The 16,817-nt window shown below is 34.1% G+C and overlaps 1 protein-coding gene across 2 annotated transcripts in view; it reads right to left on the bottom strand.

The window, feature by feature from the left end:
- Positions 1-8,468: 8,468 nt before the first annotated feature.
- Positions 8,469-16,817, bottom strand: part of LOC115455719 (ATP-binding cassette sub-family A member 5) — a 61,168-nt gene continuing 52,819 nt past the window's right edge. For both annotated transcript variants that reach the window (XM_037436823.1, XM_037436824.1), the window contains 3 exons: positions 15,315-15,438; positions 14,354-14,517; positions 8,469-14,042 (listed from right to left, as the gene is read on the bottom strand). In XM_037436823.1, coding sequence (XP_037292720.1) covers positions 13,930-14,042; positions 14,354-14,517; positions 15,315-15,438 — 401 coding nt within the window. In that variant the 3' untranslated portion in view covers positions 8,469-13,929. The remainder of the gene's footprint in view (positions 14,043-14,353; positions 14,518-15,314; positions 15,439-16,817) is intronic.

Genomic DNA, 16,817 nt, shown 5'->3' with positions numbered 1-16,817 from the left:
TTGTGGTATGAAGAATAACTGTATATTGTGTAATGACTTTTTATGTTTACACGAATATTAGACATTGAAATGAAACTATTAAGCGGATTTTATCGCGGTTTCTATATTGTAATTTTCTTCCGACTTTATAAGAAAATTTTAAAGTAAAAACCACGAAAAAATCCGCATAACAGTTTTATTTCAATGTAATTCTGTGTTTTATTGATCAACTAGGAATTTTCCGGGATAAAAGTTCACTGTATGATACAAGTCTTGCTACTTATTTTCCCGGTACTGATAGGTTCAAACTAATTTTATCCCCATAGGGGTTGAATTTATGAAAATCCTATTTAAGCGAACGTCTTCCTCATAGTAGCTCCAATCTTTAATTTCAGTTTAATCAGTCGAAAATCTAAGAAGATTTATACAAACTTTCTTCCCCTATTTTATCCCTTTATGGGTGGAATTTATCAAAATCCTTTCTTAGAGGATGCCTACGTCATAGTAGCTTTATGCATGCAAAGTCTCAGCCCGATCAGTTTAAAATTGACAAAGTTTCAAACAAACTTTCATTCCCTATTTTATCCCCTTGGGGGTAGAATTAATCAAAATCCTTTCTTAGCGGATGCCTACGTCATAACATCTACCTGCATGCCAAATTTTAGCCCGATCCGTCCAGTGGTTTGGGCTGTACGTTGATAGATCACTATGTCAGTCAGTCACCTTTGAGTTATATATATTTAGATATATTTACAAATGTCTGCTTCTCTCCCTGCAAAAAGTAGATATCTTGAACCATAGATAAATTCAGGTTGGTAATTGCATTACGTCGTTTTATACCTGTGAGTGATAGCAAATATGGCGTGGCGCTATAAAATAATGATAGCGTGACAGAAGGACATCAATACAAAACACTCATTTACATGTATTTTATAATAGTGTTGTTTGTTTGTGGAAAAGTACCATTTTGAAATAAAATACCACAATGAAAGAAAGAGGAAAAATTCTGGAAGAAAATAATCTTTGAAACTACTGAAATTCTTTCACTAATAAGAAACTACATTACTCTTGAGTGCTGTTGGCTTTTTATTCTGGGGAATTATTTATCCTGGACATACTTTATACGTGAGCGGAGTCGCGGGCAAATGTTAGTTTGGTATTAAGAAAATTTTCTTGCTCATGATTTTCCCGCCAAAATCGTTTTAGTTGTTTCGGATATTCACTCGAATAAAAATATTTACAAAACCACATTAGAATGTGTTTTGGTTATTTGTGAATAAACACAAATAATCATAATATAAAGTTATTAATAAGTTTTTATTTAAAACAAAACAGAGTAAAATTTTATTTAGGTATATTTATTCATTTGTAAACATTTACAGTTGTTAAAACAAATTTAATGGGATAATGTGAGAAGTTAAAAATATCTTTATAAAAATAAATAATAAAGCCAAACAAAGTACAAACAATAACAAAAAATATTTATAGACTAGTATATGGGTTTGTGGAATACCATATCTCGTATTGTATGGTAATAATAATAATAATAATAATAATATCAGCCCTGTATTATATACTTGCCCACTACTGAGCACGGGCCTCCTCTACTACTGAGAGGGATTAGGCCTTAGTCCACCACGCTGGCCTAGTGCGGGTTGGTAGACTTCACACACCTTCGAAATTCTTTTAGAGAATTTCTCAGATGTGCAGGTTTCCTCACGATGTTTTCCTTCACCGTTAAAGCGAACGATAAATTCACAAAGAATACACACATGATTTTTAGAAAAGTCAGAGGTGTGTACCCTTGGGATTTGAACCTGCGGACATTCGTCTCGGCAGTCCGTTCCACACCCAAATAGGCTACCGCCGCCTATTTAAAGAAAAAAAAAAAAAAAAAGAAAAAAGTATTGTATGGTACCGAGACGCAATTCTCTAGACGCCCCCGATCAGAGGGCAAAGGTAATTTTCCTTGCGTCGTTGCAAATTCCAGATCAGTCTCTTGATATCAGACAAATATTGAAATCAAGAGTACATATGCAAACATCCGGGCTTATTTATATCTCACGATTGATGAATGGATATCATTCGAAAGAATTGCGAATTATAACTTTCCCAACGTTGATTTGTTTGTCGGTGTTGCAAGGTTTAAATAACTCTTGGTTGAAATTGAAGAGATTCAAAGGCGTCGGATTTATTTTATCTTTATTTAAAGAGCTTGGTCGTTATTTCACGACTGTCGCTCCGTACATCCGCTTTTACCGGTGCCTACTCACTTTTCATGATATCAAATTATTTTTTTTATAAAGCCAGGCTCTACCGACACAGGCACCGACAAAAACTATTCGTACTGCCCATGTTGAAACTCAAAGTTTGAGGTCCACTCCGTGGTGTCTACGGTTTACGGATTACGGATCATATTTTATTGGTGTGTTTCAATAAAATATGATATACGTCATCTCTATAACTCCTCAGTCGGAGCGATTTAAAGGAAGTCAAACGCTCGCACAACATATTTAAACAAAGGCGTTGGATATTATTTGATATCAGGTCACACTTGCTTGTGTAGGTTTATATTATTAAAAAAATATGTATCTGAGCTTTTTGAACTGTCGTCTCAATAATTGATTGTGCTGTTATGCAGCCGGTGCACCCAGCTAAACGACGCACAAACCGTATTTTTTGAAGCTATCCATTCGAAGTTCATACGTATAGAAAAAATAAGCAACACAGTTTTTATTTTGGTTGATTTTTTTTTATAATCTTTATATTTTTTCATTAATTTCATTATGATAATACTATAATTTTTGATTCCGTGCTCCTCCTAAAGTATTCATCATTTAAATTTGCAACCAACACTATTAGATAGACAATTTAATAAAAATAATTTTAACAAAAAATTAAACCGCCTTCAAAAACCACTCAAAACCAAAAAATAATTTCACATAAAAAATATATATATTGGATACCAATTTTGGAGTCGGTGCCTAATTAAAATTGCTAGTTAGCTATATTTGTTGCATAGTCCATCTATGAGCTAAATTTCTTTCAAATCAATTAAAAGGAGTAGGTTTTCGTGTACTACAACATACACAGTGAAAGGTGTAATACCAAGCACATGTATGGTGTTTCATCTTTTATTTCCTCTTTTTTCGAGGCAGGGAATGTAATACACCCACATTTGACCAGCTATATGTAACAGGGGAAGAATTTGGGTAGTGTACAGTTCACTAATTTAAATATTTCCTTAATAGCTTCCATTTGCTGTGCTGCGGCGCTGTGTTTATCTCCTGGTGACGATCTCACTTGCTGACTTTGTATGCTGGCAGCACATTGTTTTCGCATATTCGTTAATGTATTTATTTAGCTTAACTAGCAATTTTAATGAGGCACCGACTCCAAAATTGGTATCCAATATATACTTGTTATGTGAAATTATTTTTTGGTTTTGAGTGGTTTTTGAAGGCGGTTTAATTTTTTGTTAAAATTATTTTTTATTTTTTGCTTTTTTGTGTTAGTAAAAAATAGACCGTCTCAATGGCGTAGTTGTGTTTCGCTCACGATACGACTATCGCGCTGAGGAGTTACACCTCTGAGTACCACTGAAAAGGGGAAAAGGTGTGATGCTATATATATGTATGTAAGAAGTAGATTCGAGGAAACCTAACGCAAAAACACAACTGATATTATTTGGCTCACAGTACAACTATCGCGCTGTGGTGTTACACGTCAGCCTACCCCTGAAAAGGGGAAAAGGTGTGATGCTATATACATATATGTATGTATATAAGAAGTAGAGTCAATTAAACCCAACCCAAAAACACAACTGATATGTTTCACACACAGTACGACTATCGCGATGAAATGTTACGCCTCTGCCTACCCCTGACACGGGGAAAAGATGTTATGCTATATGTATAAGTATGTGAGAAGTGCAGCCAACTAGACTCAATGCAAAAACATAACTAAGTATGTCATAGGAAAGCTAAATTCGCGATTTCGTTTTCTTTGACGACATAATTATTCTAGTTTTTTTAATTTTAAAACCAAACTACCGAAGCGATCTTGAAAAAAAAATTATGGGAACAATCTGGAGAGAAATTCTTTCGAATAAAAAAAGAATTTTCCAAATCGGTTCATAAATGAGCGAGTTCTGAGGTAACAAACATACCAAAAAAAAAAATCATATCGAATTGATAACCTCCTCCTTTTTTTTTAAGTCGGTTAAAAAGGAACATTTTGGTAGTTTAAAATTTTCAAAAAGATGATTTTTTATTCGTAATTTGCATATGAACACCCCATTTCGTGCGTCACTATATGAAGGAATGCTCAAGATCGTGTGTACGGGAGGCTCTTAAAGGCAATACAAGATTTTTTTTATTAATGTTTATCTTGTATTTTAGTGTATTACTATTCTGTATACGTTCTCTTCAAGGATTTTGAATTTTGCCTTATTATTTATTTCTACGTCATTCAGTTACATTATGCATGAATATTCAATAAATACCATGCATTATTTTACATCCAAAAACATTATTTGCGCAGTTGCTGCATTCAAAATGTTTTCGTCCGTAAAATACATAACTATTTACATAAAATATATGTCTTCGTCAAAATGGTAACTGAAGAAGATGACTACGTCACTGAAACGTCGCAACTTTTACTCCAGTTTATTTAATTTTACTGCGGATTAAGTTATGAGCGGTAAGACTAGTTTCAAAAAGGTTTTATTGACGAAACACGGTTTAACAGATTATTTAATTAATCTCTGTTAATATATAAAGCGTAAGAGTTTGTTTGAACGCACTAATCTCAGGAACTACTAAACTGATTTTGAAATAATTTTCACTGATTGGAAGCTACATTACTCCTGAGTATTATAGACAACTTTTTATTCTAGCAATATGATGGTGATTTCTAACCGAATTTCGGCTGCGGCAGCCAATCTCAACGGAGATCAGCCAATTACGCAGGAGATATTATAGTCAGGTGCGGCCCTAAATGACGCGAGGCCCCAGGCGAAAGCAAAAAGAAACAGACGCGAGGCCCCGGGCAAAGTAATATAACGTTCCCCTGTTTGAACAGTTTCGTCGGTAAGAACGTAAAAAAGGTCCTGCGAGGCACCGCGCGAGGCCTCTGTAAGCGCGAGGCCCTGGGCGGTTGCCCGGTTCGCCTCCCCCCAAGCCGCCTCTGATTATAGTGCAATAGTATGTGCAATACAGGTGCACCTTCTGTTCCTTCACTTTCATAGTTCGGTGAGACTGCAATCCAACATAACCAGGTAGATCTGGGAATATGTATTCCCTGGAAAAAAAATTACTCGGGCAACAGCTAGTCAATTATAATTTAATTGTGTGGGCGTAGTTCTATTGCGTGCGCAGTAGGACTTCTGTAGAACTCTCGCGTTTGAAACCAAGGACATTGTTTCTTTTTTCTCCTTAATACCAGTCCGAAGTTTGGAATTTGGACCGATATGGTGATATATGACTAAAACTGGGTGATTATACGCTCCTCTGTCTCTATCCTTTCGGGGATAAAAGCATGCTAAAATGATTATAACTTGAACATTTTGCATTGTTATGCGTCAATGAAACGCGCCGAGCACGTCAACTGATCACACGAATTTCATTGTTTTGCGTTTATTCTTTGTTTCCGATCGAATTAACGTTCTTTGTGTGGAATCATTTGTTCAAACATTTTGCGTTAAACTTATACAAATGTAGGTGGATTAAACAAAAAGATCATATGTATATGATATAGACTATATATGTAGTACCGAAGGTTATAATATCTAGATTAAAGATTTATGTAAATTCTACTAATATTATAAATGCGAAAGTTTATGAGGATGGATGTATGTTTGTTCCTCTTTCACAAAAAAACTACTGGAAACTACACAGTAATATTGCTTATACATTAAAATAACACATAGGCTACAATTTATAATGATTTTGTGTATTTTGGTCATATTATGTACAAAAAAAACTCAATCACGCGGGCGAAGTCGCGAGCAAAAGCAAGTAGCTAATACACCGAGAATTCTGTATAGATAAATATTTTTGTGGATGATGAGTTATCTATTTTTGATATATTGTATAAAGACTTGCTAAACTTTTTACAACTGGTTTCAATTTTTTTCCAAAAAAAGAATTGTATTTGTAATTTATTACCATTTATTTTTAATTCCACATTTGATATTTATATACTAAATATGCAATATAACAAAACTCATTGCTTCGTTTGCATTTAATGAAAGTTCAATAAACATATTGTATCAATAAAAATTTCACGTTTATGTTTTCGAAAATACATATTTGTATTTATTTTGATGTATCGGGTACAATAAAGCGTTGTCATTCGTTCATTCGTTCATATAATAATAACAGTATGTTTTAAATCCGCTAATATAAAATTTTATAAGGTTATTGATGGTTCGTGAAGTCTTTTTGAAGGTCAGCGTGGTGAACTAAGTCCTTGTATGAAACTAAATGTCGACAGCGGTATTCTTACACGGATCGCGTCACATGCAACCTATAGCAAAATCATAATAAGCATCAACTGCAAATAATAATAAAATCATTAATATAAAAATATTTCCCTCCTCGCCTTCACGTACAGCTATGCATTCCACAACACAATAGTATTATGGAACGTATTTCCATTCCTCGTCTGTTTATAACAATTATTCATAAACAATAATTGCGTAAAAGTTGATTCAAGATCATAAGCATGTGACGTTTCTTACGTAATTTTATAAAGATGATGAAACTGATTTTTAAAATATACACGTCAATGTAACTCCACTGCGCCTGGATATATTTCTATCCGCACGGATAATTGTAAGTAAGTGTGGCCCACTTAAGTGTGCCGCTTTCAGGGATCCATCTTGGCACATTCGGTTCAACTGGCCGGCATAATAATTGACTGCTGAAAGGTAACCTCTTGTCAGTTGACATTCTATTGGACAGCAAACAACCTTGGGAATATGGCGTTCAGATACTTCAGATCAGATAAGGCAGATGGCCTAGCAAGACCATCCTGAGCCCCCCCCCCCTCACAGGAGACGGGCCGCACTAGGCGGCACCGCGCAGGGGCGGCTGTGGAAGTAGACTTAGACATTTCCGTCAGAGGAAGCTCGCAGTCGTCCCTAATGCGCCGAAGAGGGCCACCGCGGAGTTTTAGTTGATATGCCGTGCGTTGTATATAGGTTAGGGACTCGGCCCGGCGGTCGTCCGAAGGTCAAGATCAAATCCGGGCGACTCAACACCGGGTCGTAAGGCACGGTGACCCCAACATAACCGCTCAGTCGCCCCCCACGAAGGCTGAGCGGTAGTCATAAGACACTTTCTCCGCGAAAACAAAAAATAAAGATGGCCTAGTAAGACCATCTGCCTTTACACCCATCGCTGCATCTCAGCTAAGCCATGATCGATGGCACGTATGACGAGCGGTCTCAGCAAGTCTCTGGAAATCCAAATCTCTATTTATCGCAACGAAATTAACCAAACTGTAAGATAGAAAGAAGTTTGCAAAAGGACAAATAAATTAAGGAGGTATAACCTAATAATACAAGGTGTTTACAAGTGAAAACAAGGGAAAATAAATAAAAGTCAGTCTCGTGTCGGATGTTTTTATTCTGTACTAAAATAATTGACTAAAATTTACTATAAATAAAACAGTTCACACATTTCACAGCGCGTCGATACGTTCCTACATGCTTCGCAGTGCTTTAGGTTGTATCGGATTCTTAATTATTTTGTATTTAGTTCTTGATATAGAATGGAAGGTAGTATTGAATTGGGATATTTTTAAATCAACCGAGTTATACTAAAATGTACTTTTCAACAAACATTTTAGATTATTTGTTACAGCTGTATTTTTCTATGTTTTACTGGTGGTAGGTCTTTCATATGTGAGAGTCCACCTGGGTAGGCACCAACGCAATGTCTATTTTTGCCTCCAAGCAACAGTGTGTAGTCACTGTTGTGTTCTGGTTTCATATCTCACGATGGCGAGTGCAGTTGATTACCAAATAATACTTTGTAATTCAAGGTGTTGGATGGTGTTTCTACTGTTTATGGACGGTCGTATGGCTTGCCATCAGGCGAAGGGCAAGCTCGTCTCGTCATTCAAAGCAATAAAAGTAAATATATATAAAAATATGTGAGGAATAGTTCGCTCATGTATATTTTTGTGACAGATATAATTAGATTCTGGCGCATTTGTTGTACAGTTGATTATTATATTTGGATTAATTTCGTATTGCAATAAATAATTTGTAGGTTCGTAGATTTTGTCTTTACTGGAACCTAATATTATTTAACGTTAGTTGTATTTAACTATTTAAGTATATAATATCAGCCTAGTATTATATACTGTCCCATTGCTGGCCATGAGTTTCCTTTAGTACTGAAAGGGATTAGGTAAGTCCACCATGCTGGCCTAGTGCGGGTTGGCAGACTTCACATTCCTTCATAATTGTTTTGGAAAACTTCTCAGGTATGCAGGTTTTCTTAGGATATTTTTGTTGATTGATTGCAAGCCATGATTCATAACGAATACACACATAACTTTAAAAAAATTAGAGGTCGTTCCACATCCAACTAGGCCATCACCTTGTTCAATATTATGTAAATTATAGAAAAAAAAACATATTTCTTTTGGTTGTAATACCGTTCAAAAATAAATACTGAATAATTAAGAATCCGTTAAATCAATTTTATAAAGTAAATCATTTTTAAATAGCATACAAACAGCAAATACTTAAATGATATCCGCCATTGGATTTCATAGAAATTATACTTACTATATATATTTTTACGTTTATATGCATTTTTCCATAGCGTTTAACGAGTAATTTTTTGAAAATGTTTTTAGACTTTCTTTTTTTTACTTCATTCCAGAAATACAAAATGGCGTCGTTATATTAGTTTGTGTAGATCTTTCCATTCTAATCCAATCAATTGAATTATTGGTAATCGAGCTGTGCCGGCAAGCGTTAGACGTCCACTTGCAAGGCGAAGTGACTACCTCGTAGGAATACCATAGATGTAGGCTGATTTTGACAGTTCCGTCGGCCATCTTTAGGGTAGGACTATGTTCATTAGTGGACTTTATGCGGCTCATAATAAGCCCAGTATTTAAAGGCGTGTCAATTATAGAATGTCAGAAACGCAACAGCGTGGTGATGAGTTTTTTAAGGAGCATGGTAGGTGGTATAAAATTCATGCCGGCTTCAAATGATCATTATTATTGGTAAGTTGTTAGGAAGCTATCCAAAAGTTGACAAACTTTTTGGCCTTTATAGATTTTAAATGGAAAAATGCATACAAAAAGTAATACATAACAAAAATCACACAAAAATAAACCTAAGCGTAATTCAGCTTCGAAGCTCTTATTCTAAATACATTTCATGACATTAGGATAAATAGATCAGATGGAAGTAATCTATAGATCAGCAGGGTTTCTCAAATTTTGGCTCCACGCACCCCTGTAAATTTTTCTAGATAAAAGCTAGTCCCTTCACTAACTAATTCAACCAACCCCCTTCCCCCTCAACCCTCCTAGAAAGAAATAAATAGTTGCGCACGCGCCACCGTGTGTGTCGCACGTGCCTGCTAGTCATCAAGCCTCCATTACATAAATCTTGTCGCGGACCCTCTACCGTCGAATGGCGGACTCCTAGGGGTACGCGTACCTCACTTTGAGAAACCCTGATCTACAGTATCCTTCGCTATCTTTGGCTGAAAATAAATAATATGTAGTAACAAAAATATTTAGACAAATTATGAGTGTTGGAAATTAAGATTTCAATAATAAATTCTTGTAAACTATAATGTCACATTAGCTATTGTTGTACAAATTTTATAACTGAAGTACGTTTAATTTTTTAAAGCAAAGCACAATTTTCTAATATTTTAATAAGTATAAATTATAGTACAATCTACTAATTAAAGCCACTTGCTTTTGATTATAATTTACTTATTTTTTTGGCTTGAAAATCAATTCTCTGATAAAAAAGAAATAAAAAATATATAGAATTGTAACGGCTACAGCATTTAATGCTAGAATTAAATATGGGCAAATAAAACACAAAGACATTAACATTGTAACTTAATAAAAACTTACTAAAGTCATAATTTAAAAAAATCGTACAAGATATAATATTTGAATGCTAAAATCAAAGTATTTGTTCTCTAGTTTAAATAAAAAAAGAACTGAATTAAATCATCTCCATAACATAAATAAACTTCAAGGTAAAATTATACTTGGTGATTTTTTTAAGAAAATTCACGAAGATCCATATTCAAATCAAAGAGTACAGTACAATTACATCGTATTACAATCACGACACTGTATAAACACTGCCATATTTGGTTTTCTTATCATAGATAGCAAAACGAGTGTATAATTTTCTCTTGGTTTCAGAGGCAAAAATAGACCAAATTCACATTCCACATTAACTCAACAAAGTAACGTAATAATTTTAAATGTATATTTTTCTTTGCAAATATATAAATATTTTTTATTATTGATTTGCTCTTTGCGTGCTAATTCAACGGAAAAAATATTACTTTGTATTTATCATGTTGTTTAAAATGCGGAAATAAAATATTAATCACTGATTTTGTCTTTGTTTAAAACACTTTGTTCTGGTTGATCCATTTTTGAGATAGATCGAAAAAGCGATTGAGATCATCTATTAAAAATGGCGACTAATCGTTACAACCGATGTCGTATTAAGCGCTTTCTATTGTTACCTTAGCCGTTACAACTCCAATTTTATTACGTAGTTAATCCGTCACGCGAATCGTCTGTTTGTCTGATTGCAAACAATATATAAAGGCCATTTCAAGCCAATATGACTTAATAATGAAATATTTTAATTACGTTTGATGCACTGCAACGAACGCGGTGTCATATAAAAAGTAATTTAATATTCTGTATAGCGATGCTATTTTTATCATATTCCCTGAGGAGCAACCCGCTCGTCAATAAAAAAATCCAAACCACTTAACCTCAAACACGATAGCATAAATATACATATACTTTTAAAGCATATAAACTAAACCTGGCAACTAATATTCGTAACTTATTCTAATACTGTTCATAACCTTACACTAACTGTAAATGATTTCACTATGAATGTATACGACTGGCAACACAGTCTATAACAAATGGCGCCATGTTTTAAATAACTTTTTTATAAATGGGCAAAGGATTCCTAATCATTAGATTTTTATGTTTTCTTTAAAACATTATAAACGGAAAGGACCAAATAAAATAAAATAATAATAACTATGAATGTACGAATAAACGTTATTTTATATACCTATTGTTTAAAACATGTTCTGTTAAAGAATGGACTCTTATTATAAAAAAAAAAAAATTAAATATAATAAAATGGATTAAAATTAATAATACAGGTTATAAATAACATAATTACAGCTATAGTAACACTGAGACTAAATTCTGGTGAATTATTTAAAATATGGCCCATATCCCGTAATTATCTATTGCAAAATGATCTACCCACTCATCAGTCACATCCGACACGTACAAACGAACTTATATCGAACTGATCATATATATTTATTTAAAGATCATTAATTATGTAAGACTAGTGTTTTTTTTTTGACAAATCTCAACAATTTTGCGGTAATAATATACATAGTTTCGATTTTATGAAACATAGCAACAAATATGAAATTGTAGATTTCTTAAATGTATCTTTATGTGACGATAAGTATTCATTCTCCATATTTACTTATGGCAACGCCAAATAGTTTGTTTATGCTTTGTCATTTTTAAAAAAGGAATCTGTTGCAAAACGGTTTTGACCGTTTTATTGTCAAATTCTTAATTTGAACATGATTACTTATCGTCAGTGTTGCTGACTAGAAAATTAAAACAAAATCACAAAAGTTCCCTCGCTAAAACGAACCTTAAATTATTACTGCGTTACACGACTAAAAAATGTAACATTTTAGGTCATGTCCAGATCTTAGGCACTGTTAGACCGCATGAAGATATATTTTTTTCTCATTTTGTATAAAAGGCGCGCAATTCACAATGGAGGTTTCTTTTAACATATCTAGTCTAGATTATTTTTGTCTATGGCCTTTTCGCGACTCTATTGTAAATTGTATGCCTGGATATTGTGAGCATTGTGCCTGTTTGTTTTAGCTGCCATTATTTTTGTAAAGCTATTTTGGTTCCACGAAGCTACGAAGTTAATATAAAATATTGTATTTTAGCCAATTTCAAAAACATTTACTGTAAAATAATAACTTTCCTAGAAGGACAACGTGTTACGATTTTTTTTTATAAATTGCTCTCTATTAAAATCAATAACTAACATTGCAATATGGTATTAATTTTGTGGCGAATTGATAACCTCCTTCTTTTTTTAAATCGGTTAACAAACAGCCACAAGTACAAGACCAAAGAAATCTTTACTGCGTATTCGATCTTTCAGAAAAATAAATAAAGGAAGGGACTGCCTTCATAACTGTATGAATCTAGATCTATCTTAATTTTGACGTTTACGTAATTTTGAAAAACAGGCGGTTAATGCTAACATTTTCTAATCTACCCCAGGAGTTGTCTTCAAGATATCTACCTTCAATCGTTAACTCTAATAGAAAGTATAAAAAAATGTATAAGAGTGACATATTACGCGGTAGCGTAATCGGTAGATAACGATAAGTAAAACATGTCTTTCCTATACATAACGTTAGCGATAACGATTGCAGAAAGCTAACTTGGTTACACCTCCAATATCGTACGACAGACACAATGCTCACTCTATGTCTACTGATTGCTATTATTTATATAAAACGGATATTAATACGTTGTATCAAATTATAAAAACACACAGTCAACATGGCTACCAAGGCTACGACACACCTAATCAATATTCTCTCTTAAATCGGAAACTTTGTGGTTCGGCTCCGGCGTTTGTTTAGGCGCTGCGTTTTTTTAAACGTTGCTTTATGTTTTTTTCTTAAAATTTGTTAAATACTCTTGAAGTTTGATCTTATTTTTGAAATATTAAGGATTAATCTTGTTAACAAATTATTTGAACATAAACGCACACTATTATAGTCAATAATATGCCACATACGTTTAATATTGCCAAGTATCTGAGTTTATTGTTGGTCTTTGAAAGTATTTCTAACAAAAGTTACAAATCAACGTTTTTTCAAATTATTTTTATACCAATGTTCAAAAGATACTGCTACATAAAATAAAGCGTGCAAAAAAACGCCGCTTCTAAACCAACGCCTGGACACGGGAACCTTGTACAAAAAGCTTTTAAACACAACGAAATCAACTACACGATATTGTAATATCAGAAGCGATTCATTATTTTACAACTTTTTCATTCAAAAAAGCATATACGAATGCTGTCCGTTTTATTTGACATTCACACGTCATGTAATAAAAATGGCGTCGACATTTTTAAATACGATTGTCTGATTGGTTAAAATATAACGCCTGGATAATAGGTTTGGACGGGCACTACCAGGGATTTTGAAAATAGTTTAACAGACCAAGATAGATGTAGTCCAAAAATTAACACCTTTTTTTCCTACCAAATAAACATCACTGGATTTTACCAAAGCAATTTTTATACTTTTTATCATTCAGTTGGCAACACTGAGAGTGACAGAAATCTGAGAAATTTTCTGACAGTACATTTAAACAGGAGACAGGTTCCTTACAGACCTAGCACACCATAACATCACTAACACTAAAACAATGTCTCACACATTGAGGTAGGTAATTCAGTTCCATATTTCACGACTGGACAGAACAGTTATTTATTGCTTCAATTATCTCATCCCATCTCAGTTGATGTCATCTAGGGTACCGATGGTTATAGATCGCGTTATCGTTATGTCTAAATAAACGGACAGCGTTTCGTAAACTTACACGATTAACGTTCTGCTAGTGTTCTTGTTCTGAAGATTCCACGTTTTCAGATTGTGCGAATTTCAGGAACACCTGCTCTAATGTGGTCTGACTAAAACTGTACTCTATGATGTTTAGCTTTTCTTTCGCTGCAATAAAAAATAAAAATGTTATTGGCGCCCACCGTGGTGCCGATTTTCATATGAGTGATATCTCAAATATTATAACATACTATTTTCTGAATTGTGAATATAATTTAAGTATTAGGAAGAACACACCAAGAAGAATTATAAATTTGAATACGTATTAAAGCTATATTAAGATCGAACTAAAAGTAGCAGTCACAAAACAAAAAAAATAGATGAAAGTGATGTCATATTGTACGAATTTAGTAATCAAAATATTATGTCCTAGACAGTCGGATAGGAAAGTCCTAATTAGTGCATCTAGCATGACTTACCATCCTCAATCTGCTGGAAGCATCTGGCGAGGCTGGAGACCGCGGACTGAGGCACGGAGAACACGAGTCTCTCGGCGAAGTTCTCCTCCAGGATTGCGGAGGGGAACAGCTGCCCTACTAGCGCGATCGCTGCCTCAGCGCTCGCCCCTCCGCTCGACTCCGTCCTGAACAAGGTGGTTAGTGGACTTACCTAGTGTTAAACTCGTACCAGTAACTACCGGCATGAACTGTGCGCCTCTTGTAGAGAGGGAAATAATATTACCACTACCTGATATAAATTATAGACTTGACCTCAGTTTAAAAACCTTCGTGGGGTATACTACAAGCGAGAAACACGCCATATTATTCAAGATACCGTATTTATTTTAGAAATTTAACTGTAGTCGTAAAATGTTCACCAATATATAACTGAATTGGAAAGTCATTCTCTCCCATTTAACCTTAGGGTATGTGCTGAGATAAATAAGGTGGGTAGGTGCATCAAGGTAAGTTGATGTTTAGACACTAATAAACATAATATATAAAAGTATTTATAATATCAGCCCAGTATTATATTGCTGGAGCATGGGCTTACTCTTCTACTGAGAGGGTTTAGGCCTTAGTCTATCACGCTTGCCTAGTGCGGGTTAGTAGACTTCACACACTTTCGAAATTATTATGGAAAACTTCTTAGTTACGCAGTTTTCCGCAGGACTGTTTCTTTCATCATTATAGCAAGCGATAATTCACAAAGAATACACACATATCTTTATAAAAGTTAGAGGTGCGTACCGTTGGGTTTTGAACCTGCAGACATTTGCCGCGGCAGTCTGTTCCACTCCAAAGGCTATCGTTGCCTCTATTTTTTACCAACTTAAAAGGTCTTATATAATAATGCAATTAATACACTTAACACAGTCAATAATATTTCACAATTAGAATCAATTGCGAACAAGAAAAAGAGTTAAGTAGGTGCTCGTACCTCTGATGCTGCCTGGTGAGATGGGGCGGAGTGCCGGCCACGAGCGGCGTGTGTATGCTCGCGTCCACCGCCTCCGTCTCGCCCTCGGCACCCTCTTCGCACACAGACCCCGAGCCCGACCCTCCTGAGGGAACATAGTCAAACCATCTGTTAGTCTGTAGTGTTAACAATCTCCGACATTCAAGATATCGTGTTTTTAATATATTTAGAATGTTGTTTTTAATTTAAGACAATTATCTAGCTTAAAATATAAATATGTAATGTACAGGGTCATTTTGACATTGCGTTAATAAAAAAAAATCATTGTTGTCTTTATCATTAGTTAATCTAACCATAGAGGTAAAATAAAAAAATGTAAGTTGACACAAAGATTGATAAAAAGTAATTTTAATTTTACACGCCCGATAGTCACTACTTTTAATCAAAGAGAACTCATCGCAGCGGCAACATCACACTTTCAATCAGACCTACACTTGCGCACACGCCATATTCGCCATATTGTAAAACTGGGATTTGTAGTGAAAGAATCGTTATTCATAAATGAATTTTGACACATTTTTATCTGTAGTAAAGACGAGTAGGTGGTTTCATTTAAACGCAATGCCACAATGACTGTATAGTAAGTTAATATTATTGCATCATCGCTGCTTAGCTTAATATGACGATAAGGTGCACTATGGATGACAATGATTTTTGTATTTAGAAGCTTGAAAATAAATTTATGGAAATAACGTGGCTGATAGTAAGCTTTCAGCTGCGGTTACCTTTATAATTGTAAAATAGTGATTTAAATTTAAATTTCTTGAAATAAATATACGTTACTAAATAGTTTTTAGAAAATATTATTACGATTTATAGTCCCTTTTTATGTCTGAAAACATCAATTATATACGTTATTTAATAGAAGGAATGTATTAAGGAGAATAAAAAACATATGAAACAGAAAACTTCGTAAAAATATTTCGTTAAAACTATTTCATTATGTACATTTATTTTCAGAAATAAGTACTTGAATATCACACCAAGTGCACCAAAACACGATAAATTTATTCGCAACACAAAATATTGTTTCCCTAGTATTGTTAACTGAGTGATTTTTTATTGTTTTTAGTGTGTGCAGAAAAATAAATTGTTTGAACAATACGAAATCACGCAAACACATATATATACACAAACACACAATGCGAAAGCATATTAAAACGTAAGTTCATTGGAAAAAAAAGAATTGCGACAGTTTTAGTACAAAAAATCGTACAGCACGATTTTATGACAAAGCGCGTACTCACTCTATAGCATTTAAGTATGAACTGTATTAAAGTACAGTTTAAATTAAATGTCATTGTAGAGCATCGATTAACCGAAAGATCGACTAACTGAACAGCTCGGCTCGCTGCGACAGATTAAAATTAAGAAATTATACCCGTAAAATATTTTTTGTTCCTTAAGCTTTGCTTAATTTCCTTTTTACCCCTCTGATAAACAAGATTTATATTGTAAATGTAT

Source organism: Manduca sexta, chromosome 9, assembly GCF_014839805.1.
Source record: "Manduca sexta isolate Smith_Timp_Sample1 chromosome 9, JHU_Msex_v1.0, whole genome shotgun sequence".
NCBI lineage: Eukaryota > Metazoa > Arthropoda > Insecta > Lepidoptera > Sphingidae > Manduca > Manduca sexta.
The sequence above is the reverse complement of the archived record's forward strand: the minus strand, read 5'-3'. Positions and strand labels throughout refer to the sequence as shown.